Source organism: Rhamphochromis sp. 'chilingali', assembly GCF_963969265.1.
Source record: "Rhamphochromis sp. 'chilingali' genome assembly, chromosome: 2".
Lineage (NCBI taxonomy): Eukaryota > Metazoa > Chordata > Actinopteri > Cichliformes > Cichlidae > Rhamphochromis > Rhamphochromis sp. 'chilingali'.
In genome coordinates, this window is record NC_137930.1 from 39,607,404 (window position 1) to 39,633,955 (window position 26,552).

Below are 26,552 nucleotides of genomic sequence, written 5' to 3' on the forward strand. Positions count from 1 at the left end.
GAAGTTGGTTTGGAAACATATTTGGCGATGTTTCATCTCCTGCTTTGTGTTTATCTAGGTGCCCCACACTTTGGGAACCTCTGATCTAAACATGGCTGCTCGAAGGCCAGCTAGGATCCCTGTGGACCTTGCCCTACAAATGATCCAGGACCTGTGTTGCCAACTTAGCGACTTTGTCGCTATATTTAGTGAGTTTTCAGACCCCCATAGCGACTTATTTTTCTAAAAAGCGACTAGCGACAAATCTGGCGACTTTTTCTGGTGTTATTGGAGACTTATTTATGACAACTTTTTGACGTGAAAGTGTTTATCACTCTTAATCTCAACAAGCAGCAGGTGCTGCCGTGGGCACCTCACCCGTGCCAAAGCGCTCACAGGTGGAGGATAGTCCTCCCCCAGCTGCTATCAGGGCAGAAGACGTTCACACCTCCAAATGAATCGTGCATGAGTGAAGCCGCTGCTCCCGTAATGACTGTAACGCAGTCACTTCTTCTTTTACTGTTATGATGTTTTGTGGATCACAAGATTTAAAACTACTTATAAATGCAAACACACACACAAAGTAACTTCACCAGAGAGCCTATTTCGGGTCACTTTTTTCTTGCTCCAAGCCCGGATAAAGGAGGAGGGTTGGAATTGAGACATTAAAAAAAAATAATTGATAAAAGACATTTAATTTGTAGTTCTGAACACAAACATGTTTTGACGCCTGATTGATTGATTGCTAAGTGCTAAAATGTGAATGAAAATAAAAAAATGTACATGTCAAAAATGAAATTACTCTTTTGTTTGAACAAGATATATCATCTTAACCAAAATGAGAGAAATGTCTTTAGTTTATTGCAAAAAAGCATTGATTTTTTGTGAAGACTTAGGTAGTGATACAAAAACTGCAATTTCTTAAAATTAATGAAAAAATACGTAAAAATGCAAATGGCCTCATGTCACATATGTGTTTTATGAGGAACACCTGGAATATGAATATATTACAACTCTTTGTTTTAAAGATTTTGAAGAATAACACCCAGTTTATTGCAAAAACTGATTTTATTTGGGGTCATTTTTGACCCCACAAAAAGAAAGAGCGTAGGTATTGGTAGGTTGTGCATCCAAGGGTTAAAGCTTACATGTAAGTGCTCATGTTTTTAAATCACACATTGCATACATGAGACTTGGGCTTTTTCATATTGTGAAACCTGCTGCTAAACGAACTGAGGTAAACTGTGTTAAAGGTTACATGAACATCCTCTGCAGGTAATGCAGGATAAACAGGTTAGTTTGCTGCACTGTGATGGATTCAAAGTAAAGAACTGTGTGTGACTGCTGCACAGTGTCTGTGGTTTCATGGTCACAGGTAGGTTACATGAAGTGTAGCAGAGATTCACATGAATTTAACTATGCTACTACTACTATTACTATGTAAGTAATAGATATATGTAAATATTAATATACACATGTACATGTCTATACTACATGTACACTAAATATACATACGTATACATATACCTGCACACATCCATACAAATAAAAGGTGCATTTTGCATGAAGCGTGTCCATGAATGTCCAGAATGTCCTGTGACTCATGATATTGTGATTGAGGAGTTATAGAATCAAAATGCTGTTGGAATGAATTCTCTGCGAAAGCGAGGGTGTTTCATCCAAACATTCATTCAAGGATCACCCAAAAGCTTAAAATTAGACTCACAAATGTGTACAATGATTTGTGTGTAACTTTTCAGGAAATGCGTGCTTCAATCCACACACAAATAATCAATATAAACACATGTAAGACTATATTACAAATGCATAAATCCACACCTGAGTAAATACTGATCAATAACGCACAATTTATTAAGTTTAGCTTCATGAATATGATAACTTTCTCTTTTAGCACCGTTTGTTCCTCATCTATTTCTGCCTTTCTCTGTGTGACTGTTACTTTTATCTGAAAACACAGTCGTGTGTATTTCTACATCGCTATCTTTCTTTTAAAAAAAATAGTGTTTTTTCATGTATAACTTAGTAGCTCAGCTGTCGACTTGTTTGCAGCCTTGGTGGTTCGGGGTTATTATTAAGATCTTCTGACCACAGCTGTACAGTGTTTTTCTTTGCTTATGTTCTACATAAAAGATGATCAGAGTGATTACATTCATTGAAATAAAATTTGTATTATTATCTATTGATATTATATTAATATTGCATTTGTAACAGAAGTATCTCCACTTCTATTTCTCTCAATAATCAGAAGACAGTCCGAGGTAATGATTCTGTCTAACTTATCACTAACACTGTTTTCACTCTGTTATTTAAAAGTATGGGTGAATGGTCTAATGAGTCAATCAATTCATTGTTTCACAGAAAGCCAGTGCACCTGAGTTTGGACTGTTTGTAGTAAAAGTGCCTTTCTTTAGCAGTGGCTCTCAATTTGAAAAGCTCCTCTTCACAACATGGTTCATTACTGAATTTAAATACTGATTTTTTTGGGGGACATGTGTTGATAATAAATTTTTTTTAACCTTTATTAGTTTGGGACTAATAAAGGTTTATCGTATCATTTTCTTATCTTAAAGAACTAAGTATCTTTGATATATTAACAGAGCTGGAAAGTTAATGAAACACATTTCATTTTGCACCACATAGTGAAATAAAACTGAAAGCCACAAGATGAAGATGAAAGAAATGAAACCAAAGAGTAACATAGGTATGTTAGATTAGTCAGAGCAGGTATGACTGGTTCTGTCAGTGTGGGCGTGTACCTGTACGATGTTCTAGTAGGTGTATAAATATCTGCAGACACAAAGGCATTAGCACAATAACCACCGCTCACCTTCACCACACCGTAAGGAATCATGGGGGTTTCAAAGTTAAAGAAAATGCTAGATGATTTGTGTCTCTGTGAAGAGGTTAAAGTAGAAAAAACAGGTCTCATCATTGATGGTGCAGCTCTGTACTATTGTTTGTATTATAACTCTGATCCAAAGCTGGACCAGCGCTGTGGAGGAGATTATCCTGGATTCAAAGATGAGGTCTGTAACTTTTTTAAGACTCTGCAGGACTGTGAAGTTACTCCGTACGTCATCTTGGATGGAGGCTCAGATCCTGACAAGCACAAAACACTTGTGTCTCGCCTTGGAAATAAACTAAAAAAAGCAAAGACAATAGCAAAGAGGGAGCCTGACGCTGTGCCAAAAGAATGTAATGTCTTACCACCTCTGGTCAAAGATGTCTTCATAGAAATCTTGAAGGAGAAAGACATCATGTTTGAACAGTGTTTAGGAGAGGCAGACCCTGAAGTTGTTTCTGCTGCAAATCAGAACCAATGTGCTGTGCTGTCCCATGACGCAGATTTCTGCATCTATGATGTGAACAAAGGTTTCCTTCATCTCGACAACTTTGAATGGAAAAGAAAGAAGGATGGCAAAATTCCTGCTAAGCTCTACACACGTTCAAAGTTTTGTGAGCATTTTAAATTGGACCCTGCTCTCATGCCAGTCTTTGCTTCAATAGCAGGAAATGATTATTCAATATTAAAAGATAGAGGTAGGTTTGCAAGACAATCATCTTCATCTGGTGAGTACAGCATTAAAAGACTGGATGGTATGCTCAGGTTTTTAAGTAAAGTGAATCTGGACGGTTTGAACGACTCACAGAAGAGAGAACGTGCTCTGAGTCAAGCTTTAAATCATGTTGGTAAAAAAGAGAACCAAACTTTCAAACTCTCCATTCAAAAATATGTTCAACCAGAAGAAACAAGTTCTGAGTTGCCATCATGGGTGCGTAAAAAAGTTGAGCGTGGAGAACTCACCACTTTCGTCATAAGTGTTGTGGATCAGAAGACAATGATGCTGACTCCAGTTGTGGAGGACTTTTCACAGCGCAGTAGTTACACAGCTGCTTACCGTATCAGACAGTACTTCTATGGACTGTTAATTGGAGGTCAGACGTGCACTGAATATGACAGGGATAGAGAAAAGATCAAAGAGAAACATGTCCCATCAATACTCTTCATCAGTGATGAACAGAAACAACTGCAACTAGAGCATCTGCATAAGGTACTGAGGTTAATCAATAAATATGTGTTTAATTACTCTGACAGGTCATAGATGTGTTTCCGTGGTACATGTGAGCATCTTGTCTGTGTGGTACCTCTCTGTGCAGGCTCCTGAAGATTTGCGTCGCAGAGTGTTTGAAGAAGCTCTGCAGGTTCAGACTTCAGCCTTAGAAAACATCCCCGACCAGCTGAAGCTGCCAGTCTGTGTGACTGTTTTCTGGTTTAACAACTTAAAGCTTGGCCAAAAAGCTGAAACTGTCCACTGCCTCCACGCCCTCCTGCTGGGGTTTGTGTATCACCATTACAGTCCAGGTAAGTCTCACTGGGTAACATGGTATATATTTCCCACATAATGGATAGAAAATATACTGTACTACAGGGAGGGCCATCCAGTATCCGTAGTTTCAGGTGCTGCACATCTCGTATCTTCACACCATAGACAGTTGCCTTCAGATGACCCAAAAGATAAAAGTCTAAGGGGGTCAGATCGGGAGACCTTGGGGGCCATTCAACTGGCCCACGACGACCAATCCACTTTCCAGGAAACTGTTCATTTAGGAATGCTTGGACCTGGCACCCATAATGTGGTGGTGGAAAAACTCAGGGAGCGTGCCAGCTTCAGTGCATAAAGAGGGAAACACATCATCATGTAGCAATTTCAAATATCCAGTGGCCTTGATGTTTCCATTGATGAAGAATGGACCCACTATCGTTGTACCCCATATACCACACCAAACCATCACTTTTGTTGTTCCAACAGTCTTAGAGGGACCCATCCAATGTGGGTTAGTGTCAGACCAATAGCAGTGGTTTTGTTTGTTAACTTCACCATTCACATAAAAGTTTGCCTCATCACTGAACAAAATCTTCTGCGTGAACTGAGGGTCCTGTTCCCATTTTTGTTTTGCCCATTCTGCAAATTCTGTGCGCCGATCTGGGTCACCCTCGTTGAGATGCTGCAGTAGCTGGAGTTTGTAAGGGTGCCATTTGTGAGTAGCTAATATCCGCTGAAGGGATGTTCGACTAATGCCACTCTTCAGTGACATGCGGCGAGTGCTACGCTGTGGGCTCTTGCTGAATGAAGCTAGGACAGCCACTGATGTTTCTTCATTAGTGACAGTTTTCTTGTGTCCACATTTTGGCAAATCCAACACTGAACCAGTTTCACGAAACAGTTTGCTAACTGTAGCATGGGAGATGGGTGGTCTCGTAGGGTGTATTGCATTGAAATCTGCTGCAATGACCTGGTTACTGCGTTCACCAGATATCAACACAATTTCGATCCGCTCCTCACGTGTTAACCTCTTCGACATGTCAATGGCTGTGAACAAAGAGAAACTTGTAAATAACTCATGAAAGAATAATGTTACGTTGAAACCAAGCACACCATTGTTTTTCTTGTGACATTTATGGTGTCACATGACCCTCTTCCTATTGAAAAACCAAAAGTTGTATCCAAGATGGCCGACTTCTAAATGGCCACCGTGGTCACCACCCATCTTGAAGAGTTTGCCCCCTCACATACTAATGTGCCACAAACAGGACTTTAATATCACCAACCATTCCCATGTTATTACGGTGTATCCATATAAATGGCCCACCCTGTACTAAAAGTAGTCACTCACCCATCCAAATCATTGAGTTTAGGTGTTCCAATGACTCTCGTGGTCTAGGGTGTCTGAACTCAAGCTCCTAGGAATACAGACTGCTCCTACAAACATGAGTAAAAGAATGCTTCGCTCTCAGGAGCTCAGTGAATTCCAGTATGGTACCACGCAACCTGTGTAACAAGTACAGTCGTGAAATTTCCTGCCTACCAAGGCTATGTCCACATGTACACAGGTACTTTTGTAAACAGAGATTTTCAGTTTTCGTTAAAAAAAAAATCCGGACCACACATGCAGTTTTGAAAAAATATCTCTGTCCACATGTAAAGGCAAAAAACAAATCAAATGCTGTCAAGAACATGCAAAAAAATAAAATAAATAAAAAGGTGGCAAAATAATCCTAACCATGTTGGCCAGTTAAGCACAAACAAAGATGGCACATAAAAGCAGAAAGGAGTCCTATGTGTGGAGAGACAGTGAGGTGGAATTATTCCTCAATATCACGCTGGAATATAAAACAGCAAAAACACACGAAAACACGAACTGGGAGACTTGCCAGGGCCTTTGCAATGCTCCAAACCATGCTTTCAGTCTGTAAAACAAATTCAATGAGCTCGACTTAAGCATAGTCCAAAATAATATTCGTGAGCAGTGCTTCCCACAGTTGCGTATTCTTTCTTTAGGTAAGGAAGCCATGGGTATGCTGGATCCTCAATAAGGAAAACTGGAATTGCCTCTTTATGTTCCACAGTTCATGCCATTTTTCAAATGTGTGTTCAGCATAGAATTTGCAAAAATATGGGTTTTGTGTACACTGCCTTGCCAACGCAACATCAATAAATTAATACCTTTAGTCACAGGTGGCTTGTATGTTCAGAGAAAACCTCCCCTTCCTGTTAACATGGTCCACAGAATTCATGGATGGTTGCTTTATTTCCACATGGGTCCCATCCACAGGACCAATACACTGAGGAATTCCATAGGCTCAGTAAAACCCTGCTACAAGTTCCTCTACTTTGTACTTGCTGGTAACTGTATAAACACAGGGCCCAAGTGAACAGTAATTGCAGTACAAACTTGTCTTACAATTTTCAACACCACTTGCCTTAATAGTCCGAAAGCGTTTGCAGTCTTGCATAACCTCACTTCATCAGCTAAATAATGCAATGTGCATGCAACTTTTTTTTTTTTACAACACTGACAGGCAACTTCATTTTGGTTGTTTGGGCTTCAATGTGCAGACGAAGTAGCTCACAAAGAGCCAAAAGTGAAGTCCTCAACATGCAAAAATTCTCTCGCCATTTTTCTGGAAGTACCTCCGTGCTTTCAAAGTTGTCTATCAAGAGGTGGTTCGACCCAGTCTTCGTCAGAAACAGACGACTTTGGCATTGGGATTTGGGCTGTGAGAGCATATGTGTTGAATGTAGAAGCCACAGAAGTAGAAGTTCACTCTGACGCCTCAGTCTTTCTAAATGGAGGGAAAGTAACTCCGTGTGTGTATATAAGCATGAAAAAACTGCAACAGTATTTTGTCTATATCTGCCATTGTAGAAATTTATCTCATGTGAACACAGCATGAAGTCAAAAATGGCGCACACCTTTGACGTTGGTTGACTAAATCTCAGTTTTCCTCGTCCACACGTAAATGCAAAGAGTTTTAAAAAATCTCAGTTTTCAATGATCCAAAACACCGTTTACGTGTGGACGAAAGGCCCAAACGCATAGAAAAGGCTGCATTTTCAAAAATACCTGTGTACGTGTGGACGTAGCCTAAAATTCCATAGTCAGCTGTTAGTGGCAGTATAACAAAGTGGGAGCGATAGGGAATGACAGCAACTCACAAAGTAGTAGGCCATGTAAAATTACAGAGTAAGCAGAAGCATTGTGCTCAGAGGTCACCAACTTTGTGCAGACAGTCACTACAGACCTCCACACTTCGCGTGGCATTCAGATTAGCTCAAGAACAGTGCGTAGAGAGCCCTGTGTAAAGGGTTTCTATGGCAACTAACTGTATCCAAGCTTTGCATCACCAACCACAATGCAAAGACTCTAGAGCAGTGGAGACATGTTATCTAAAGTGATGAACCACACTTCTCTGTCTGGATATCCGACTGATGAGTCTGTTCTTGATGGTGGTCAGGACAACAGTACTTGTCTGACTGCAATGTGCCAAGAGTAAAGTTTGGTGGAGAGGGGATTATGGTGTGGGATTGTTTTTCAGGAGCTGGTTTCATCCCCTTAGTTCCAGTGAAAGGAACTCTTAATGCTTCAGCATACCAATACATTTTGGCCAACTGTGTGGGAACAGTTTGGGGACAACCCCTTCCTGTTCCAACATCGCTGCACATAACTGCACAAAGTAGGTCCATAAAGACACGGATGAGTAGGTTTGATGTGGACAAACTTGACTGACCTGCACAGAGTCCTGACCTCAACCTGACAGAACAACTGTGGGATGATTTACAGTTGAGAGTGCGAGCAAGGCCTACTCGTCCAACATCAGTGACCTTACAATTGTTTTTTATGGAAGAATGGTTAAAAAAAAAACAATATAATGGAGGCTTTCTGATGGCACTTATAAGATTGTGTTGTCCGTCCTACACTGGACGTCACTGCTTATTTATTCTATCTAAGTAATTGCGAATGTGCACCATGAGGGATATCTTTCCCCATGGAAGAAGAATAAAAGGTATTAGAAATGAAAAGAAGGAAATCAAGAAAAGCAAAATGAGGGAAGTTAACTGTTATACAATTTAAAATAAAATCTGGTTTAGCTATCAGCTGTCACTGAAAACAATGAAAAAGTGTCACATGTGAAAGATGTTCCTTCATTTCAGAAGCTAAGGCTACGTTCACACTGCAGGCGAAAGCGCATCAATTCCGATTTTTTTGACCCTATGCGACCCATATCCGATCATGCTATGACAGTGTGAACGGCGCAAATCCGATATTTTCAAATCCGATCTGGGTCACTTTTGTATGTGGTACTGAATCCGATACATATCCGATGTTTTACAAAGCGACTGCTGTTTGAACGGTCAAGTCGCATTAAATCCGCCTTTTACGTCACCGACACAAGACTGAAGCCAATTATCAGCGCCAGAGAAGCGCCCGAGAAGACATCGCGAACGCTTCCTGGCCATCCAGTGTAGATGTTAGTGAAACTGTTGGGAAGACAATGTGAACATTTTATTTGTACTGTATAATCTGCAGATTCTGACAGAAATCTGCAGCTATCATTTGAAGCACCGCTCCTCTCTTAAACAGCAATAAGGATCATTATTAGGTTATTTACATTATTATGTAAATAACAAAATAACTTAAAGCAAAAATTGGGAAACGAAGTCCGAAGTCTGCATATTAAGGGCCATCAGTCAAACAATACTGTTGCTCTGGGTCTAAACAGAGCTCGTTGTGTGTGACAGCTTCTTTTGCGCATGCGGGCCGCTTTGAGCGTTCACACTAGAGCGCGTTTGCTGTCGCATTTTATTTGTAGTGTGAACGAGCAGACAAAAAAATCGGATTTGATCAAAAAATCGGAATTGAGCATTAAGACCTGCAGTGTGAACGTAGCCTAACAGAGAGGTTGAAGCAGCATCGACAGCCTCCTCTCCAAATGATGGGAAACAAGGTGAGCTCATATAGCGGAGACCTTAAGTTATAAACAGTTGTATCAACACCCTAAGTACAAGTTTCAAAACTTTAAACTTTCTCAGTTACAAAGATAAGTATATTATTTACAGTTATTCTGGTGTGTCTTGATGAGCTGCTTTGACCCCTGTTGACCTTCAACACCAAACAGGTCGAAAACAGTCTGAGGCTCTAAGCAGGTTAACTTGGGACCAGGCTAGAAGAAGATTGTGAGCATGACAGAGGATGACAGTGGCAAAAACATGTTTCTGGTGAAATGTTGTTAGTTGTCTTTAGTGTTACAAGTGTAATCGGAGTTTTCAATTTTTCAAGATACACAAAAAAAAACTTATTTAACCAAAAAATATTTGTAGATTATAAAGTGTTGGGAAATCAATGTGAAAACTGTGCAGACATGGACATCGTGGACTGTTAATAAATGTAGAATATGAATCACTACTGGCTACACTGAAAGGAAGAGGGCCCACAGAGATGACTCATGCCCTTGCATGTCACAGCAGGTTAAGACTGTAATCAGACATCCTGTAGTCAGAGTTTGTGTGACAGCAGCAGCACTGATGCTTCCACATCAGCCTGAACAAGAAGACAAACTGCTGCTGGTCTCTGGTTCTGTGTCACTGAAACTTTGTTTTATTTTGTCTGTAGAGGACGAGTTTGAGAGGAAGATGAAAGCTTTAAAGGATGCAGCTATCAGGAGGAAATGGCAGCCCCGTGTGGCTCATGCTTTCAGCCAATGGCTGTGCTGCATGAGGCAGAGCCTCCACCTGAACCAGCTGCTGTGTTCCCCTCTACCAGAACCTCAGTGTGTCCGGTAAACACCAGACCAATGATGCGCTCCACAGATGTTTAACACACTTCATCAACATTAACTGAGATTTTCTGCTTTGTCAGGCTTTACTGTGGACCTCTTCTTCATCGGTTGGCAGATAAAGGCACGATTGAAGAAGTACAGAAAACACTGAGAGCAGAAAAGAAGAAATTGTATGAGAACCTAACAACTGTTTGTAATCCATATTCTGGAGAGGGATCCTCTCAGTCCTCTAAGGCTGAGGTTTCCTCTACTGACATGGAGTCCTCTAGTCGGGAGTGGGAGACAAAAAAGAGGGGAAAAAAGAGGGGAAAAAAGAAGGGGGGAAGAAGAACAAATTGCAGAAAAAGAAGTGATTATTGAAATTGAATGATGTTGCTACTCCTGGCAGGAACAAAAGAGCTGCTGGTCAAAGGAGGACTATTACACAGTTCTTATTATTCGCTTTGTCTTTATGATTAAACTCAATTTTTCAGAGGGTTGGTCAAATGTGATGCATTCTTCATGTAGGTAAAAATCTTTAGCAGTATGGGCTAAATATGTTTGATCCAGTTCAATAAACACGGAAATGATTTACAATTTTTTTGTTTGGGACTTCAGTAACCTGATTATCATTGTGTTGTTCACCGTTTGTAAAGTAGTCATAAGTGGCAAAAGTACAGAAATTCTTTACATAAATAGAAGTACAGATACCTGTATATAAACAAAATATATACAGGTAAAAGTTTAATTGCTGAAGCAACTTCTTTATTCAAGAAAAAGTGAAAAAGTAGCACTGCAATATACTCAGAGTATACCCAGATGGTATACTCAGAGTAATGAAGTAAAAAGTAGCCTGTTGAAGGACATTCTACTAGGATTTTTGTACAAAGGTAATTAAAGCTTGTATTATATTAATAGAATAATAAAAATATTATTACATGACAATAAATTGCTGTTCCAGTCTAAATCTGAATTCTAATGAATGTACTCTTTATTCTGTTATGTAGGACACAAGCATTGCTATAGAATTTAAATAAATAACACCTACCTCTTGGTGAGGTGTTGTTTGGGAGAGGATGACTTTGCCTCCAAATCTACATCCAGGCTTGATCACGTGGAGGTATTTGGAAAAGTTTTTTGGCCACCTACCTGCAATTGTTGTCTTCCAGAAAGAAGGACTGGAACCCAAGTCAAATGTATGCGATATACATTCAATTCACAAGAACACATTATAAAACAAAGTCCCGCTCTTGCCTGATTTGAAATGAATTCTGCATCAAAACAGGGTGACAGAATTACAATGAGAGTTTGCAGCAAATGTGAGTACAATCCTCACTTCTTACAAGCCTGCTATTAAAGTTCTCCTGTATGCAGACGACTTTCCTGTTTTCAGGGCACAACTTGGATCAATGGCTGACCTGGGTTTTATCACAAGGGTGATAAATATATAACATATAACATAAGGTCTTAAGACTAAAACTATAATACAGATCTTAGTCAGTCTAGATGCACTATACGTGCCTGCTCTGTGGTTTTCGCCTCTGTCAGTGCGCCCCAGGGCAGTTGTAGCTACACTGTAGCTTACTATCACCTGTGTGTGAATGTGTGTGTGAATGGGTGGATGACTGAATGTAGTGTAAAGCGCTTCGGGGTCCTTAGGGACTAAGTAAAGCACTATACAAATGCAGGCCATTTACCATTTTTCCACATCACTATTTAATACAGGAAGTAGGTGAACTAGGTCATCTTTTTTGTGAGAGGACCATATTAATGAAAGAAAACCTCAATGAAATCATAGAGATCCCTAAAAACGCTCCGGCTGCTTCTCTTCCTCCTCATCCTAAGCTTCCTTCCCTTTGTCCTCGACTTCCATCCAATTGTAATTCAATCTAATTGTGTTTACCCCCCTCCACTTCCCCATTTTGTTGGAGCTGTGAACAGAATTAGTGTGAACCTGAATTAATTTGTGCAAAAAAAAAAAATCGACAGCTTTTCAGCCAGAGGTAATCTTGTGATTTAAGCCGGCAGCACAAATAGATTTATGTGTTGATGCTACCTGCTTCAGCTCTATGACTCTTCTTAGTTTAATGTATGATGGTGGATAAAGGAAATGTACAAAGAAAATTAAACTATATTACAAAAGGACATCTATCTTGGTAACTTCAAATGACCAGAGCATAATTTGTCAACTAGTCTGAAAATAAGTCATACAGTAACTGTTATTAATTCCAAAAGTCGAGAGGAGAGTTATGTGCTCACAGAATTGGAAGTCAGCAGTCTGGCAGACAACAACTTTATCGCACTGTCAAAGGTCTTCACACAGAAAAGTATTCCTGTTTCCAGAGAGAACATCCCACTCCAGAAAGAGGTTGACAAGTGGCCGTACCTACGCGAAGTGAGGTTGCCTCATATTGAGGCTGAAGTGGAGCTTCTCATTGGAACTAAAGAATACACCATATTGGAGCCATGGAAGGTGATCCCAAGTGAGGACAATGGTCCATATGCCGTAAAGACAGCACTTGGATGGATTCTGAATGGACCACTCAGAGAAACGGATACTGCAGCCAATGATGTACAACCATGTGCTATTGTGAACAGAATAGCCATCGACAACGTGGAACAACTGCTTGTACGACAGTATAACCACGACTTTCCAGAGCGTCACTGTGATGATAAAGCAGGAATGTCTCAAGAGGACCACCACTTTATGGAGTCTGTGTCAAGCTCTACTCGTCTCACTGATGGACACTATTCCATAAGTCTTCCTACGAAGAAGTCGTGCGTTCAGATGCCGAACAATCGAAGTGCAGTGTTACAGCGTGCACTGAGCCTTCAGCGCAAGCTGAAAAGGAATCCTGCACTCCATGAAGAATACACTGCCTTCATGAGTGACATGTTGAGCAAGGGATATGCCGTTGAGGTTCCAACAACACAGTTAAACCGCAAGGATGGAAAACAGTGGTATATTCCCCACCATGGGGTATACCATCCACAAAAAAAGAAGCTGAGGGTGGTCTTTGACTGCGCTGCCAGCTACCAAGGAGTTTCACTGAATAGTGAACTTCTACAAGGGCCAGATTTAACAAACTCATTGATCGGAGTGCTGACACGGTTCAGGCAAGAGTCTATAGCCTTTACAGCAGATATTGAAGCAATGTACCATCAGGTGTGTGTCCCGGATGACGATGCTGACCTGCAGCGCTTTCTGTGGTGGCCAGCAGGGGACCTCAATCGAGACATTGCTGAGTACAGGATGATGGTGCATATCTTCGGTGCGACTTCTTCTCCCAGTTGTGCCAACTATGCACTGCGAAGAACAGCAGAGGAGAACCGCAGCAAATCATCACCTGAAGCTGTAAGCACAGTTCTGGAAAATTTTTATGTTGACGACTGCTTGAAGTCTGTTGCCACGGAAATTCAAGGTATGGAGTTATACACAGACCTCACTGAATTGTGTTCTGGTGGAGGATTTCACCTAACGAAATGGACAAGCAACAGTCGTGCCTTGCTCTCATTCATCCCTGAGCATGAGAGAGCCAAAGATGTCAGAGACCTGAACTTGAACCATGACCTGCTGCCTATGGAACGTGCTTTAGGAGTTCTATGGTGCCCTGAGTCTGACGCATTCAAGTTCAGGATTAACATCAAAGAAAGACCTGTGACGAGACTTGGAATACTTTCCGTCACCAGCTCCATCTACGACCCACTGGGATTCCTTTCCCCAGGAACTCTCCCCGCAAAAATGATCTTGCAGCAGTTATGCAGGGAGGGTCTTGCTTGGGATGATGAGATCCCAGAACAGCTCAGTCATAAGTGGAACAAGTGGTTACAAGAGCTGTGCCAGCTGTCAGAGGTAACCGTACCCAGGTGTGTGAGACCATTGGACTTCGGTCCTGTCGCAACAGCACAGCTCCACCATTTTTCTGATGGGAGCGAAAGTGGATATGGAACAGCATCATACTTGAGGATGACCAGCAATGACGGACGGGTTCACTGTACGTTAATGATGGGAAAATCCCGTGTGGCGCCCCTGAAGCAAACCACTATTCCACGAATAGAGTTGACTGCAGCTATGGTTGCTGCAAAGACAGACAAAATGTTAAGAACGGAGCTTCAGATGAATCTTCTTGAATCTACATTCTGGACTGACAGCACAACTGTGTTGAAGTATATTGAAAATGAAAACCTTCGCTTCAAGACATTCGTGGCCAATCGCGTTGCGGTCATTAGAGAGCTAACAAATCCCCAGCAGTGGAGGTACGTTGGTACAGCAATCAATCCAGCTGATTGTGCATCCAGAGGGCTTGCACCATCTAAGCTCATGAAGAATCTAAGCTGGTTCCACGGCCCAGCTTTCCTGAAAACCCCAGAAAGACAGTGGCCAGAAAGACCTGACAAGGAAAGGATTGATAAAGATGACAGCGAAGTGAGGCATGCAACCATGGTACATCTCACAAATGCAGCTGAGAATGTTCACACGTTGAACAAGCTGATCAATCACTATTCCAGCTGGCATCGAGTGAAGAGAGCTGTGGCATGGATGATCAAACTCAAAGACTTACTGCTACGACGATGTGAAAAAAGGAAAGAGACTGTTGTTAAAGACTAGTAGTTAAACATATGCCATTTTATGACCAGTAGTCAATGTAGTAAATTAGCTTAACAGCTGCAGGCCATATATTATCCTTTAGTTCTAATGGTGTGCTATGTATGTAGTTTAGTCTCTATTATACTCTTGAATAAAAGAAACATAATCATTTGTAGTTCATTAGACAAAATGTGCATTACTCTGTATCCTTGATCAGCTGTGAATGTCTGACACTGTTTTCTTGAAATGTTTTATTGCTGAATCATGTGAAGAAGGCCGTAAGAGGGAGACTAGGTGTCTGGGCAGAAGAGATAAAACCACATTCTTTACCCCCCTTCCAATTTCACACAGAAAGACAGGGAGGCAAGGTCAGGAGCCAGGCTCACTAAGAATTAGAAAAACATGTGAAGATGCAGCTTTTATGACAAAGAGGGGGGCTGGGATTAGCTATAAAAGTCTGTGAAAGTTGCCACCATTTTGAGACATGCTGTCGAACCTCTGCAGGCATCTCTCCCGTCCGGACGTTGTAATGCTCTTATTGTTGAATTGTATGGAAATAAATGATTGTTGATTGAGCATTGATACACCGAGTATTGTCCCTCCTTCAGCCCAAAAATTCAAAGAATTGGGAGAATTCAACAACTTGGTGCCGTGTGACCCGGATCTTTGGTGTGCTGAGGAGGTGCAGATTTGGCCTTTGGTGAGATCGTGGGGCGAGGCGAACGGAAGACCGGTCTAACAACAAAAAGGTAAGCACAGCCTGTTGTATTATACCAAATGTGCATATTGGGCTTTCCAAATTAATCTGTTCGCTGAGTCACATGTATTTTCACAGTAAATTTGTCGGTGTCTGGTTTTTGGCGCAAGATACTAACAACATAAGTTGAGGCTGAATTACAGTGTGTTAAATAAACTGCTTCTACCGAGATACTAATAACATACTACGTTGGACTAGTTGCAGTAATCTGCTTCTACCGAGATACTAATAACATACTACGTTGGACTAGTTGCAGCCACTTTACCTTCCACATTTAATTTTGTCTAATACTGGCTTCTGTAGCAATAATACATTAGAATTTATTCTGAAGACGCGGCCATTAGTCCAGTACATTGAAGTCGAGGTTTGTTTATTTTGTTTATGGTGTCAGTGACGTCCTGGCTTTTGCCGGCTATGAAATAGAAGTTGATTTAAGGAAAAGCAGATGCTGGCTTCACGGTGCAGTTGAACGCTGGCAACGCGAGAGCGAAACACGTCCGTAGGTTTGGTTTATGATACGGCGTGTTCCGGTGGTGCGGCCGTGAAGTGCAGTAGTGGTTGGTGCTAATTTTAGTACATTGGATAGAGGTTTTGACGGTGGTTTGTGGCGTCAGTCGAGTATAAAGGGCTGCGGTCATAATACAAAGTAAAAATTTAAGTACATAGCAACACCTGGTTTATGATGTCAGGTATAACTTCGGGGATGCAAGCATCACTTTTATGATGCGACTTTGCCCCGTGGTGGCGGTCATAAGCGCAGAGAAAGGGGTATTTTGGTCTATTTTGGTATACCTGTGGAACTTTGCCCTAGGAGTGGCGACCCTCCTGTCCGTGGACGCGTGGCCAGGACCGGCGTCGTCCGGGTGCCGAGGTGGTGACTTGGGGAGGTGAGGGCCCCCGCATAGCCACGGAAATAACACTGGAACGGCCGTGTAATCACGGGTTCACATTTATTTCCGGACTAGAACAAGACACATTTTGCGAACAAACGTTGAGTCTAGATTAGTAAAGAAATATAAAAAGGTTGAATTCCTCGTTTCAGTGGTTGAAATTGTTGTGTGCCTGTCCCCTGACGAGTGTGAAATTAGAATAAAGAGGGAATTTGGAGCCACATAGAGATAGACGGGCATAATTGGGTGTATTACTCTGTGGTGTAAACATTTAAAAAGTATTAAAAATATAAAAAAGGAGTGAAAGGGTGAGAAGTGTGTGGTGGTGTGAATATGTCGGGTCTTAAATCTGACATAGAAAGAGGAGAAATGCAGGGTGAGTGGAAAACTGTTGATGAGCAGGTGAAGGAGTTGTTGCGGGCGCTGAGGGTCATGCGACCTGGCAGCGTGGGTGAGAAAAAATCAAAGACTGCAGCTGTAGCAGCGAAAGTCAAAAAGTTGTGTGATAAGGAAGGAGTGAGAGGAGAAACAAGAGGTTCGCTGGCAAAATTACTTCTGGGAATAGCACAGAAGCTCCAGGAAGAAGAACAGGACATTAGTACACAGTTAGAGGAGGCCGCTTTTTGGAGCAGGCGGAAACTCGGGAAAAAGTTGCAGGAAGTTCAGGAGGAGAAAGCCCGTGTAACGAGGTGGGCTGTGACATGCCAGGGGGTGGAGCACTGGATGAGGGAGAGAAGGGAGGAGCCTGAGAAGCTGATGCTGCCGGCTTCTCCGGTGAAGTCATCGCTCACTGGCTTTCCCCCTCCCTATCAGGCCCCCGCCCCCCTCTACCCTGTGCTGAGGGTGGAGCAGGGCTGTCTCTCTAGTGAAAATGGCCAAGTTTTAGAAGTGACAGGAGGTTATGTAGATTGTGATATATCTAAAGAGCCCAAACGACCTACTCCACCCCCGAAGGGTGAAAGAATAAAGCAGAGCTCCACTTTTGTTAATGAAGAGGGAGCTTGTGGCGGAGTGCAGACACCGCCCATGAAACAGTCTCCCCAGCAGGTAGAGACTGAAGAAGAGCGGGCTGTGCGGCTGCTTGAAACAGCTATAATAACTCTAGAGCAGCGTCATCAAATTTCTGAGGATGAGGCAGGTAGTGGAGTAGTTGTTGCACCACAGGTTGAGAAAGGTGAGGTGTGCGGGCCCGATGGGGACGCATACGAGGGCTGGTTATCCGGCACACTGGATGATAATACGCCAGTAAGTGTCTGGGAAAAGCAGAAATTAGATGCAGTGCCGGAGCTAGAAGAGGCCTTTCACAATAGAGCAGCTAGAGAAAAAGCAGGAAGAGGCAGAGTAGTCAGGCCCAAAATTGCAAACAAACCACACCCCATGACGCGTCGGAGCCAGGATGATAGGGACACTTTGTCTCTGCCGGGGACATTCCCCCTGGTGGTGACCGCTGGGGGTCACATGAAATACAAGCCATACGGGGTGGGAGATGTAACTGCATTGATTGAGTTATTACCTCCTATTACAGACGGAGGTGCGGGGTGGTTGAGAGAGTTTGATAGAGCAACAACAGGTGTTCAACTGGCCCTAGGTGATTTCAGAGCTGTGGTGGCCAGATGTGTTAAAGGCACAGCACTGGATGACATAGAAAAAATAGCAGGTACAGCATTGATGGTTGATAGCACCCCGTTTTGCCGTGTTGTGAATGAGATATCTCATGCATTACGTGAAAAATATCCCACTCCAAATGCTGCTAAGATTTTGAAGTTGTTGTGGAAGCCTGATCAAACTCCAAGGGAGTACATAGAACAGGCTAAAGCCACATGGGCCCTTAACACTGGCCAGCATCCTGGCAGAGAGGGGATGCAACAATTGTGGTTTAGAGACGCTGTGTTAAAAGGTGTGCCCGAAAGGGTCAGAGTGGCCATGACTGATAATCCCGACATGGAGGGAGCGGAGTCTCACGTGTGGGAGAAACATCTGGTGCATCGCCTGCAGATAGCTCATGATGAGGTTATGGCTAAAACTGAGGAGATGGATAGCATGAAAGAGCAATTGTTGAAATTACAGCTGGGTGAAATGAGGGGAAAGGCAAATGACAAGAAAAAGGATGAAAAAATAGCAAAAGTAATGGTAGCTCAAGGTTTCCAGCAAATGGGGACTGATGTTGATCCTAATGCATTGCCAGTAGACACACCGGGACCCGCGCGAGGCACAAATTGGGGTGGCCGTGGGGTCGGTAGAGGAAATTGGGGCTCACGTGGTGGTCAACGGGGAGGAGGCGGCGGCATGGGCAGGCAAAGGGGTGCGCTAAGAGGAGGTCTATATGTGCCAGGGACTGTGTGTTTCAACTGTGGTCAGACTGGACATTGGTTTCGAGAGTGCCCAGAACCACCTCAGCCGTTCAGCGACATGCCACGTTCGGCCAGAAGGGGGCGTGGACAATGGTCGGCCCCCAACTCACAGATGGCTCCGCCAGGCCAATATTCAGTGGAATGCTGGCAGCAGGGACAATACTGACACACCCCACAGAGAGGCCTGGGCATAGGGGGAGGGGCAGACCCCCTGCTGCCACTGAGGGTTCAAGGACGTAACCTGCCCTTTTTAGTGGACACAGGAGCGACGTATTCCACCATTCGTACAGCTCCTGACGACATCCCACTCACAGACACAAAAATCAGTGTTATCGGCTTCTCTGGGGTACCCATGACCTTGCCAGTGACCGTCCCTCTAAAGACGGAGTTAGGACGTGTTACGTCTGGTTCAGTTTGGGTAAGAAGGAAAAACAGCCGAGTCCGTGTAGGTGACAAAAATAGTGATTTTATTACACACTTCTAAGACAGAAGCATGGGAAGACAAGCGTACAGCCACAGATCTCCAAAGAGTGGACCGTTCCCTATCCTTATATAACCCATGACGACATCACACAGTTAGACCTTACTGGAAATGATAACAGTCTCCCCATAGTCCAAAGTTCTCCTTATACAAACATCAGATGTCAGAAAAGAAGTGTGTGACATGTCATGTTGTGCAGTTCTGTGAGCCTGTGTGTCCAACTAGAGAATGTCCTGACATGACCTCCCTGTGTAAATAAGGGTGAACGTGCGTGTTTACATAACTCTCTATGTGCATGTTCTGATGTAGGCCTGCAAATGAATTAGAACAAGGTCCTGCTGGACCCTCCAGTTATGGACGGTGAATACAATGCTGTGGATACCATTTGAGACTTGATTACAATGATGATAACCTGCATACATTAATCTTTACTCAGATTACCATAGATATAAAACAAAGATTATACTGTCATCAGATTCCACAATGGTAAATGATTAATCAATGATAACTGATTATGAGAATACAAAATAAAATATCTCCTGGTCACATTCCTCCTCTTTGGGCTGGCTTGCCAGCCCAACTCACACCAGGATTTGTCTCCAAACCAAACAAACACGTTATGACACTTATCAACCCCAACACCTCCGTTGTTTTCCAATTTTCCCACAACCCAGCTGTTCTTTTAGCTTCAGACTCGAGTTTCAGCCTGTCACGCTTCAGGCCCCTTCACCACCTCCTCTTGGAGTGAAGAAACGCCCTCGGATTCTTCTTTCTTCGACTTCCGGGGTAGACCACCCTTCAGTCGTTACACAGATCTGGGGATTATTCTGCCCCACTTTCAAACAAAGATCTGTGTGTTTGTTGTCCGTTGTCACCGCCGTGTCCCCCTTTTTGCCAAAAGCCTCTCGAACCTCGTTGGTCTCTGGTGTTCCTAGTTTTCGCCAACCCCTTCCTGGTTATCGCTGTGGTTATGGGATCCATCTTCTCAAGGAGCCCCAAGGCCATGACACTTGACCCCAGTTGCTGTGAAGGGTCCCCATATCTCCGTGTCCCCGTCTGGTGTCTGTTCCCTTCTCTGCAAGAGACAGAAAGCCAACACCTCTCCTGCGCTGGCTCTCCTAACCTAATGTTGTTGACTTTGTTTATTCCAATCCTATGCCATGCTTATGTGTGTAAGCGTGCATGCACTTAACCCTCTGCACGTGAAGTCAATAGCTCCAATATATCAATCCGATCCGTTGTCGGATGAAGCTTTTGACCTTCACAGACTAAGTGCCAGCTCCTTATAAGCACATTTGCAATGTGTGTATAAAAGTGAACAACAGACCTCAAACAAATTGGGCGTACTCAATTCTAACTTAAGTGTAGTACTCAGTTTCTGATCATCTAATTATGCTTCTCACTCGTTCCCTAAATTGTCTAGAAACCTTTAATTTTGCCATACCTAAATTATTAAAACACAGACTAAATCATAGACCCCCTATATAGCTTTTGCCTTTATGAGCACACTTCAATAATGAGCAACAACCTGCAATCTGTACCAAAAATCTTCATGGTCACACCTGCAATTAAAGATCAAATGCACTTCATACCTGTTTTAATTCTTCCTTATATAGAACCTCCTCAGTTTCAGGTTAGTTGCGATTAGTCTCAATTAATCGTTCTAGTTGTATTTTGCAATTCAGTTAAAAAGCAAACCTGTTAAAGCAAACAGCTTATTTACAACCACCTGCAAATCATAAGAGTAATAAAAGATTCAGCACAACAGACAAGTATCATGTTCCGGTTTCTCCAATCATTAAATCACTTTTATTGCCACAATTTGTTTTATTCACCCTTTGGGCAATGTTACTCCAAGAGAGAGAGCCCCTAATGGCCAGTTAGTGGGCTCTAGGTTAAACTGTCCCCAAATTTGTTATTTGTTATTATTACTTGTTTTCATGTCACTTGTCTGTTTTCTACTGCACCCTTCTCACGCATTCTTAACAAAGCAAAGCAAACATTAGCAGCCCATCCACATTCCAGAGGTGCTATAAAAAGATTTCCTGTAAAAAGAATCACACATAAATTCATCCACCCTCTTGTTCTATCTCGGTGGAGGTTAACCTTAAGTCGTAGTCAAGTCTTGTCAGCTTTTACCAGTCAGTCCGTTTGTTTTGTTTCCAGTCTTTCATCCATTCTTTCTTTCTTTGCTGATAGTGGAAACCATCGTCGCATTTAGATTTCCGCCCTCAGCAAAATGACGTCATTTCAAAAAGAAAAAGAAGAACTTGAGATCGGATTACCTCGCTGAATCCTTTTTTTTTGGGCAGGGACTCTCATTTTCTAATTGTCCCCATAAGTGGTTTCCTCCAGAGCCAATTCTAATGCGGAGAAACTCACTTACAACAATTTTCTCGCCGACGTGTAATGCTTGTAATTTCCGATGTGCAGATCTGCTTAAAGAAAAGATTCACAAACAAAAATCAGTGCACTGTTCAAAATATAAAACAAAATAAAATGAAAGATAACAAAAACAAAAATGCAGACGCCCGGGTCTTAGGACTTGTCACTGAATATTCCTCCTATCAGTAAAAATGCCCACCTAACCCTACACAGAGTCAAATCAACACCACCTCAACCTTTTCATATTCATAAACCTATATGTTTTGCGTTCGTGAAACAAAATAGAACCGTTTCCATATTAAGTAATTTGAGCTCTTGAAATGTTTTAATTCTCTTAATTCTGCCAGTTTATTTCAACACTTATTCAATGACTTTTATTCAACTGCTACTTGGTCACTCAAATTTTACCTGTTCAAATTGCCTAGGGTTCAACAAAGTCTAGATCCCCGTTATCATGAAACTTGAACGGGTGTACAATGATTTACTTACAGTAATTTAGAATCATCACTCAACCTAGCTCTACTACTGGCACTGCGTGACTTTTCTCACACTGGAAACCAGAATTTAGTACAGATCTTTAATACCTCAGGCAATCGTGCTCAAGGGCTGCCCCCCCTTTCTCTTCTTCTTTGTCCGTGTGTTCCTCCTTTTATTAAATCTCCATCACAATGATGTGGCGCTCTGAAATAAGACTCACACTGTTAATTCATCGTTTTCACTCTGCATCACTGCTCAGGCTGTTTTCTTTTCTTTTTAGTGTACAGTAAACAATTGAGTCGAGGCCTTAAGCCCCAGATATCTCGCACGGGCATCGTTTTCATAACCAAACCGCTCCGGCCCCTGCTCACCAGACCACACAAATGCCCTCTGGGCTTATTATTATAGCAAATTCTGTATTTGAATTTGTTGTGTGCAGCATTGAGCCTTTGTCAGTAAAGCATTCTTCATTGCAGCAGCTGGAGCATTGTGTGTCACTTCTTAGTGAATTAAATCAACATTTTGATTTTGGTGCATGGGTGTGTATCAGTTTTCACTCCCTCAACGAGTGCATAAGTGTTCATGTGTGTGTTTCTCTTCATTCTAAGTCGGCGGATGCAGAAGTGTGTGTTTGTGTGTTTGTGTTCATCACCTTCCTGTTCTGTTGTTTGGGTAAACCAGCGGCCTGAAGCATGCCCTGGGGTCCTCCCCTCCTCTTTGGGTCTGTTTTCATCCGTTGTTGCAGCTGCCTGCATCTTCTCCTTGTAACTTGACCCTTTTGCTTCTGTAACTCTTTCAGGGTTTGCTCCTGCTGTTGGAGCTTTGCGTCAGGTCTGACGACCTCCTGCTCCAGCAAGCTTCCGCCTGATTTCAAGTCCTGTATGTGGGCCTCCAAGTCTGACTGATGGGTTCAATTAGCAGCCGGCTCCTCCGGAGCCATGCTCAGTTTCTGCTCTGATGCCTTGAGCTCTTACTGAGGGCAAAAACCTCAGAGTCTTTTCCTTCCACGTCAGATTGGAGTCTGTTTATGTTGTCCTTACTTTGCTCCACGGCCTTCTGCAGCTCTGCTGTTCGGCTCTTCTCAGAGGTCAGCATTCTTTTGCTCACCCTCCCTTTTCCTCCGGGCTTAATGCGCGTCTCGTCACAGCTCTGTCAGCTGACGCAGTCTGGGAATTTCCCCCGTGTAGTGAAACGGGCTTTAGGTTTAGTGCTCTCCGTCTCTGCTGCATGAGATCGCTTTTTTGCAGCACTGTTGACATCCTCAAATTGTTGTTGTGAGTCCAGCTGCTGTGGCCTTCAGGGGTCAAAGGGTCAAAGATAGTTGCGGAGAGGGCAACGATGGTAGAGGGGAGGGTAGGAGTCCAGGTCAGCTTCGGCTTTCAGAAAAAACAAAAACAAAACAAAACAGGCGAACAGGAAAATGATGTTGTGTTGGCTGTGCTGTGTTGGCTGTGTTATCCCCCCTTTTTTGTTTTTTCTCACCATATAATCAACTCATAACCCCTCAAGTTGACAGGACAACACAGGCACGTGTTAAAATTCTTAAGATCCTGTTTAGAAACCTAAAAAGGAATTTTCTACCATTCAGTAGTCCTTTGTCTTAAACACTCAACAAAAACATATCCCACTTTAACCACTAAATTTGTCGTATCCTCACTTAATCATCAGACCAGTGTCTTTGTCTTTTAACGTTAAGTTGTCGTCCTGCAACCCAGAGAGTCTTTTGTCAGTAGTGTATAAACTATATCATTTAAAAACAGGTGTATGTTAAGTGTCGCTACTTTAATCTTGCATGTACGTGCACATGTATGTAAGCTGTTTCTTCATTGCATGTATGGGTGCGTCTGTATATAGAATAGAATAGAATAGAATTCAACTTTATTGTCATTGCACATGCACAGGTACAGGGCAACGAAATGCAGTGTATGGGTTAATTTAACTTCTTCTCAAATGAGGCATTTCTCTAACACGCACATGTGTCTGTTCCTCACACTTCTCATACCTTTCTCTGGTTGTGTGTGGTTTTATTTGTTTCAGTCATTTACCAGGAACATCTTTTCCTTTTCTCCATGTCTTCCGCCAGAGGTTAACACTGGTGAGATTCAGGGACACAGCACCCAGAGCAGTTCAGCGAGAAAAACCTGCCTAAAACTACATTCTCTCTCTTTTTTTTTTCCTTTTTTTTTTTTTTTTTTTTTTTTTGTCCGGGAGGGGTGGGGACAACTCTGGTGTCCAGCCGTGAATTTTTAGCCAAAGCTTGGCCTGTCTTCTGCTGCCGTACTCAGGTTTCCAGGTTAAGAAAAAACACCTGTATGAAGACACTAAACATACATTTAGTATTTGTATAAACATAACTGCCTAAATTATTGAACTGAACCAAAGATCAGTTGAAGACCTTATAAATCCTGCTTCATTTCCCGTATTTATCACTCACTCCTAGTCTTGAGGAGGGTAGATTTAACTCTTTACTAACTTTAAACCCCACAAGTAAAAATTTCATATGTTCTTGACTGCAAACACAAAAACTGCTTGATGTTATTACTAATCATTTTCCTCCACAACACTCCAAATCATGTTCTCTCTTGTGTCCCGCAGGGGAATATGGTGACCTCTACTCTCACTGCTTCCCCAGTCAGAGACAATATCTCACTCACACTTCCACACTTTATTGTTTTCCCTTTTCCTTGACTATTATTATTTCACAGAAAATCAACTGACCTACTTCTCCTTCCTCTTCTGTCATGCAGAAAGTCACACACACACAGCACTCGGCCCCCACCTTGTCTTTCTCTCACAGACACACCTACACACACACACACTCTAATCCTCCTTTCACAACAAAACTTCACAAACGTCTAATACAACAGTTTTAAGCACGCAAAGCCAGCGAAAATTCACTCTCACATTCACTTCCCTAACAACTACAAAGTTCTCACATACAAAAATAATCCAGACAATCTACCATGCACCGTTTTCCCTCCTCATACGAGAGGCTCAACCAACTTTTTTTTTTTTTTTTTTTTAAAAGACTTTATATACACAACATCAAATGAAGCACAGATCTCTGCCTTTCCCAGGTAGAGAAGAAATACGACCCAACTAAAAAATCTCCCAGCAATCACACAAAGTTCTCAAATTTTGTCAAGATATTTATCCCCGCACTCCTACCTTACGGGAGTTTTACACAAGGGATCATTACTCATGGAATTCTATTAAACCATAGTCACATTAGGAAATCACAAACACAAGACTACAAGGTTTAGTTTATTTAATATACTGAAATCTTTCAACCATACTTCTGAGACCCCCTTTCACCTAACAAAGAGAAGCTCAGAAGGACAGAAATGGAGAAATAGGGAGATGAAACCAAGGGCCGCAGCTGTACACACACACACTCCGCTCGTACTCGCGCGCGTGTGCCCGCTACCGCGCAGCACCACACAACCCCTCCTTTCTCCTAAGGAGAAATACACACACACACTCTCCTCTTCTCTAACAGCGAGAGAAGAGAAAGGCGTTTTCGTTTTTTCACACTCTGGATCCACACAGAAGAAATTCAACAACACAAGACAGTTTATACAATTTACACTTTTAAATGCACACACACACGGGTAATTTATATACAATATACACACGGGCCCGCATAGACGTCATATGCTAGAAGAGGTTACACCTAACTTTTTTGACTAATTTAAAAGCACCTATAGCCCAGGCCTAGCCTTGCTGGTCAATACACACCTCGGGAACGCCCTCCCGATAGCGCTCGAATTCCTCAGAAAACACCATATGCCAGAACAACTTCTCTTCTCTATTTCTCTGCTGGTGTTCCTAAATTTTTCCACTAATTTAAAAGCATCTTTCAGCCCAGAGCCTAGCTCTTGCTGATCAATTACACGTCTCAAGTACGCCGCCTTGAAAAACGGTCAAATTACTAAATTCTAATTACTTTTAAAACTACTTCCCCGCCAGGAAAACACGGAGCTCCACCGGCCACGTGACACCTCACAGATCACGCTTTTGGCTTTACTTAAAGCTCAGTGTGCCCAACGTTAGATAGGATGCAGCCAGGTCTAACCTTCTCAATCAATCTGGCGCAGTAAAGAAAGCGATCTCCGTCGATCACTTCCGATTCTTCGGGGTGCTCGACCTCCCCCGGCAATCCAACCGAGCAAAAAGCCTAGCCACGCGTCCGCGATTAGGTGTCGCCGCCACGGCGCTGAGCAGCTGCGCCCTTAAGGGACCTGGTCCCCAGTCCTAAACAGATTTACTCAATATATTATAAGCGTCACTGTGAGGTCGCCGCCTCCAGTTCAATTATCTGACGCCCAAGACCCAGTCTCTGCTACCCAATTAAAACCAAATGCCCTACACTACCCAGGTGACTGCTGGCATCCAGCCACCCACATCGGTTTCCACACACCTTAAACCGTATTATTTGTTTCCACACACCTTAAACCGTATTATTTTAACCTCATATAACCTCTTAAACCTCTTAAAATTCGCTCCCACAATGAACAGCAATAA

The 26,552-nt window shown here is 42.6% G+C and overlaps 1 protein-coding gene across 1 annotated transcript; it reads left to right on the top strand.

Moving 5' to 3' along the window:
* Positions 1-2,826: 2,826 nt before the first annotated feature.
* Positions 2,827-10,910, top strand: LOC308392143 (single-strand DNA endonuclease ASTE1-like). The gene is made up of 4 exons (XM_080875036.1): positions 2,827-4,052; positions 4,159-4,363; positions 9,955-10,120; positions 10,201-10,910. Exons 1-4 carry the CDS (start codon positions 2,850-2,852, stop codon positions 10,478-10,480), a joined length of 1,854 nt encoding a protein of 617 aa, XP_080731162.1. The 5' UTR covers positions 2,827-2,849; the 3' UTR covers positions 10,481-10,910.
* Positions 10,911-26,552: the final 15,642 nt, after the last annotated feature.

Coding starts and splice junctions, on each gene's coding strand:
- LOC308392143 (XM_080875036.1), top strand. CDS start 2,850: ATGGGGGTTTCAAAGTTAAAGAAAATGCTAGATGATTTGTGTCTCTGT. Junction 4,364..9,954: donor GTATCACCATTACAGTCCAG/GTAAGTCTCACT, acceptor TTTTGTCTGTAG/AGGACGAGTTTGAGAGGAAG. Junction 10,121..10,200: donor CCAGAACCTCAGTGTGTCCG/GTAAACACCAGA, acceptor CTGCTTTGTCAG/GCTTTACTGTGGACCTCTTC.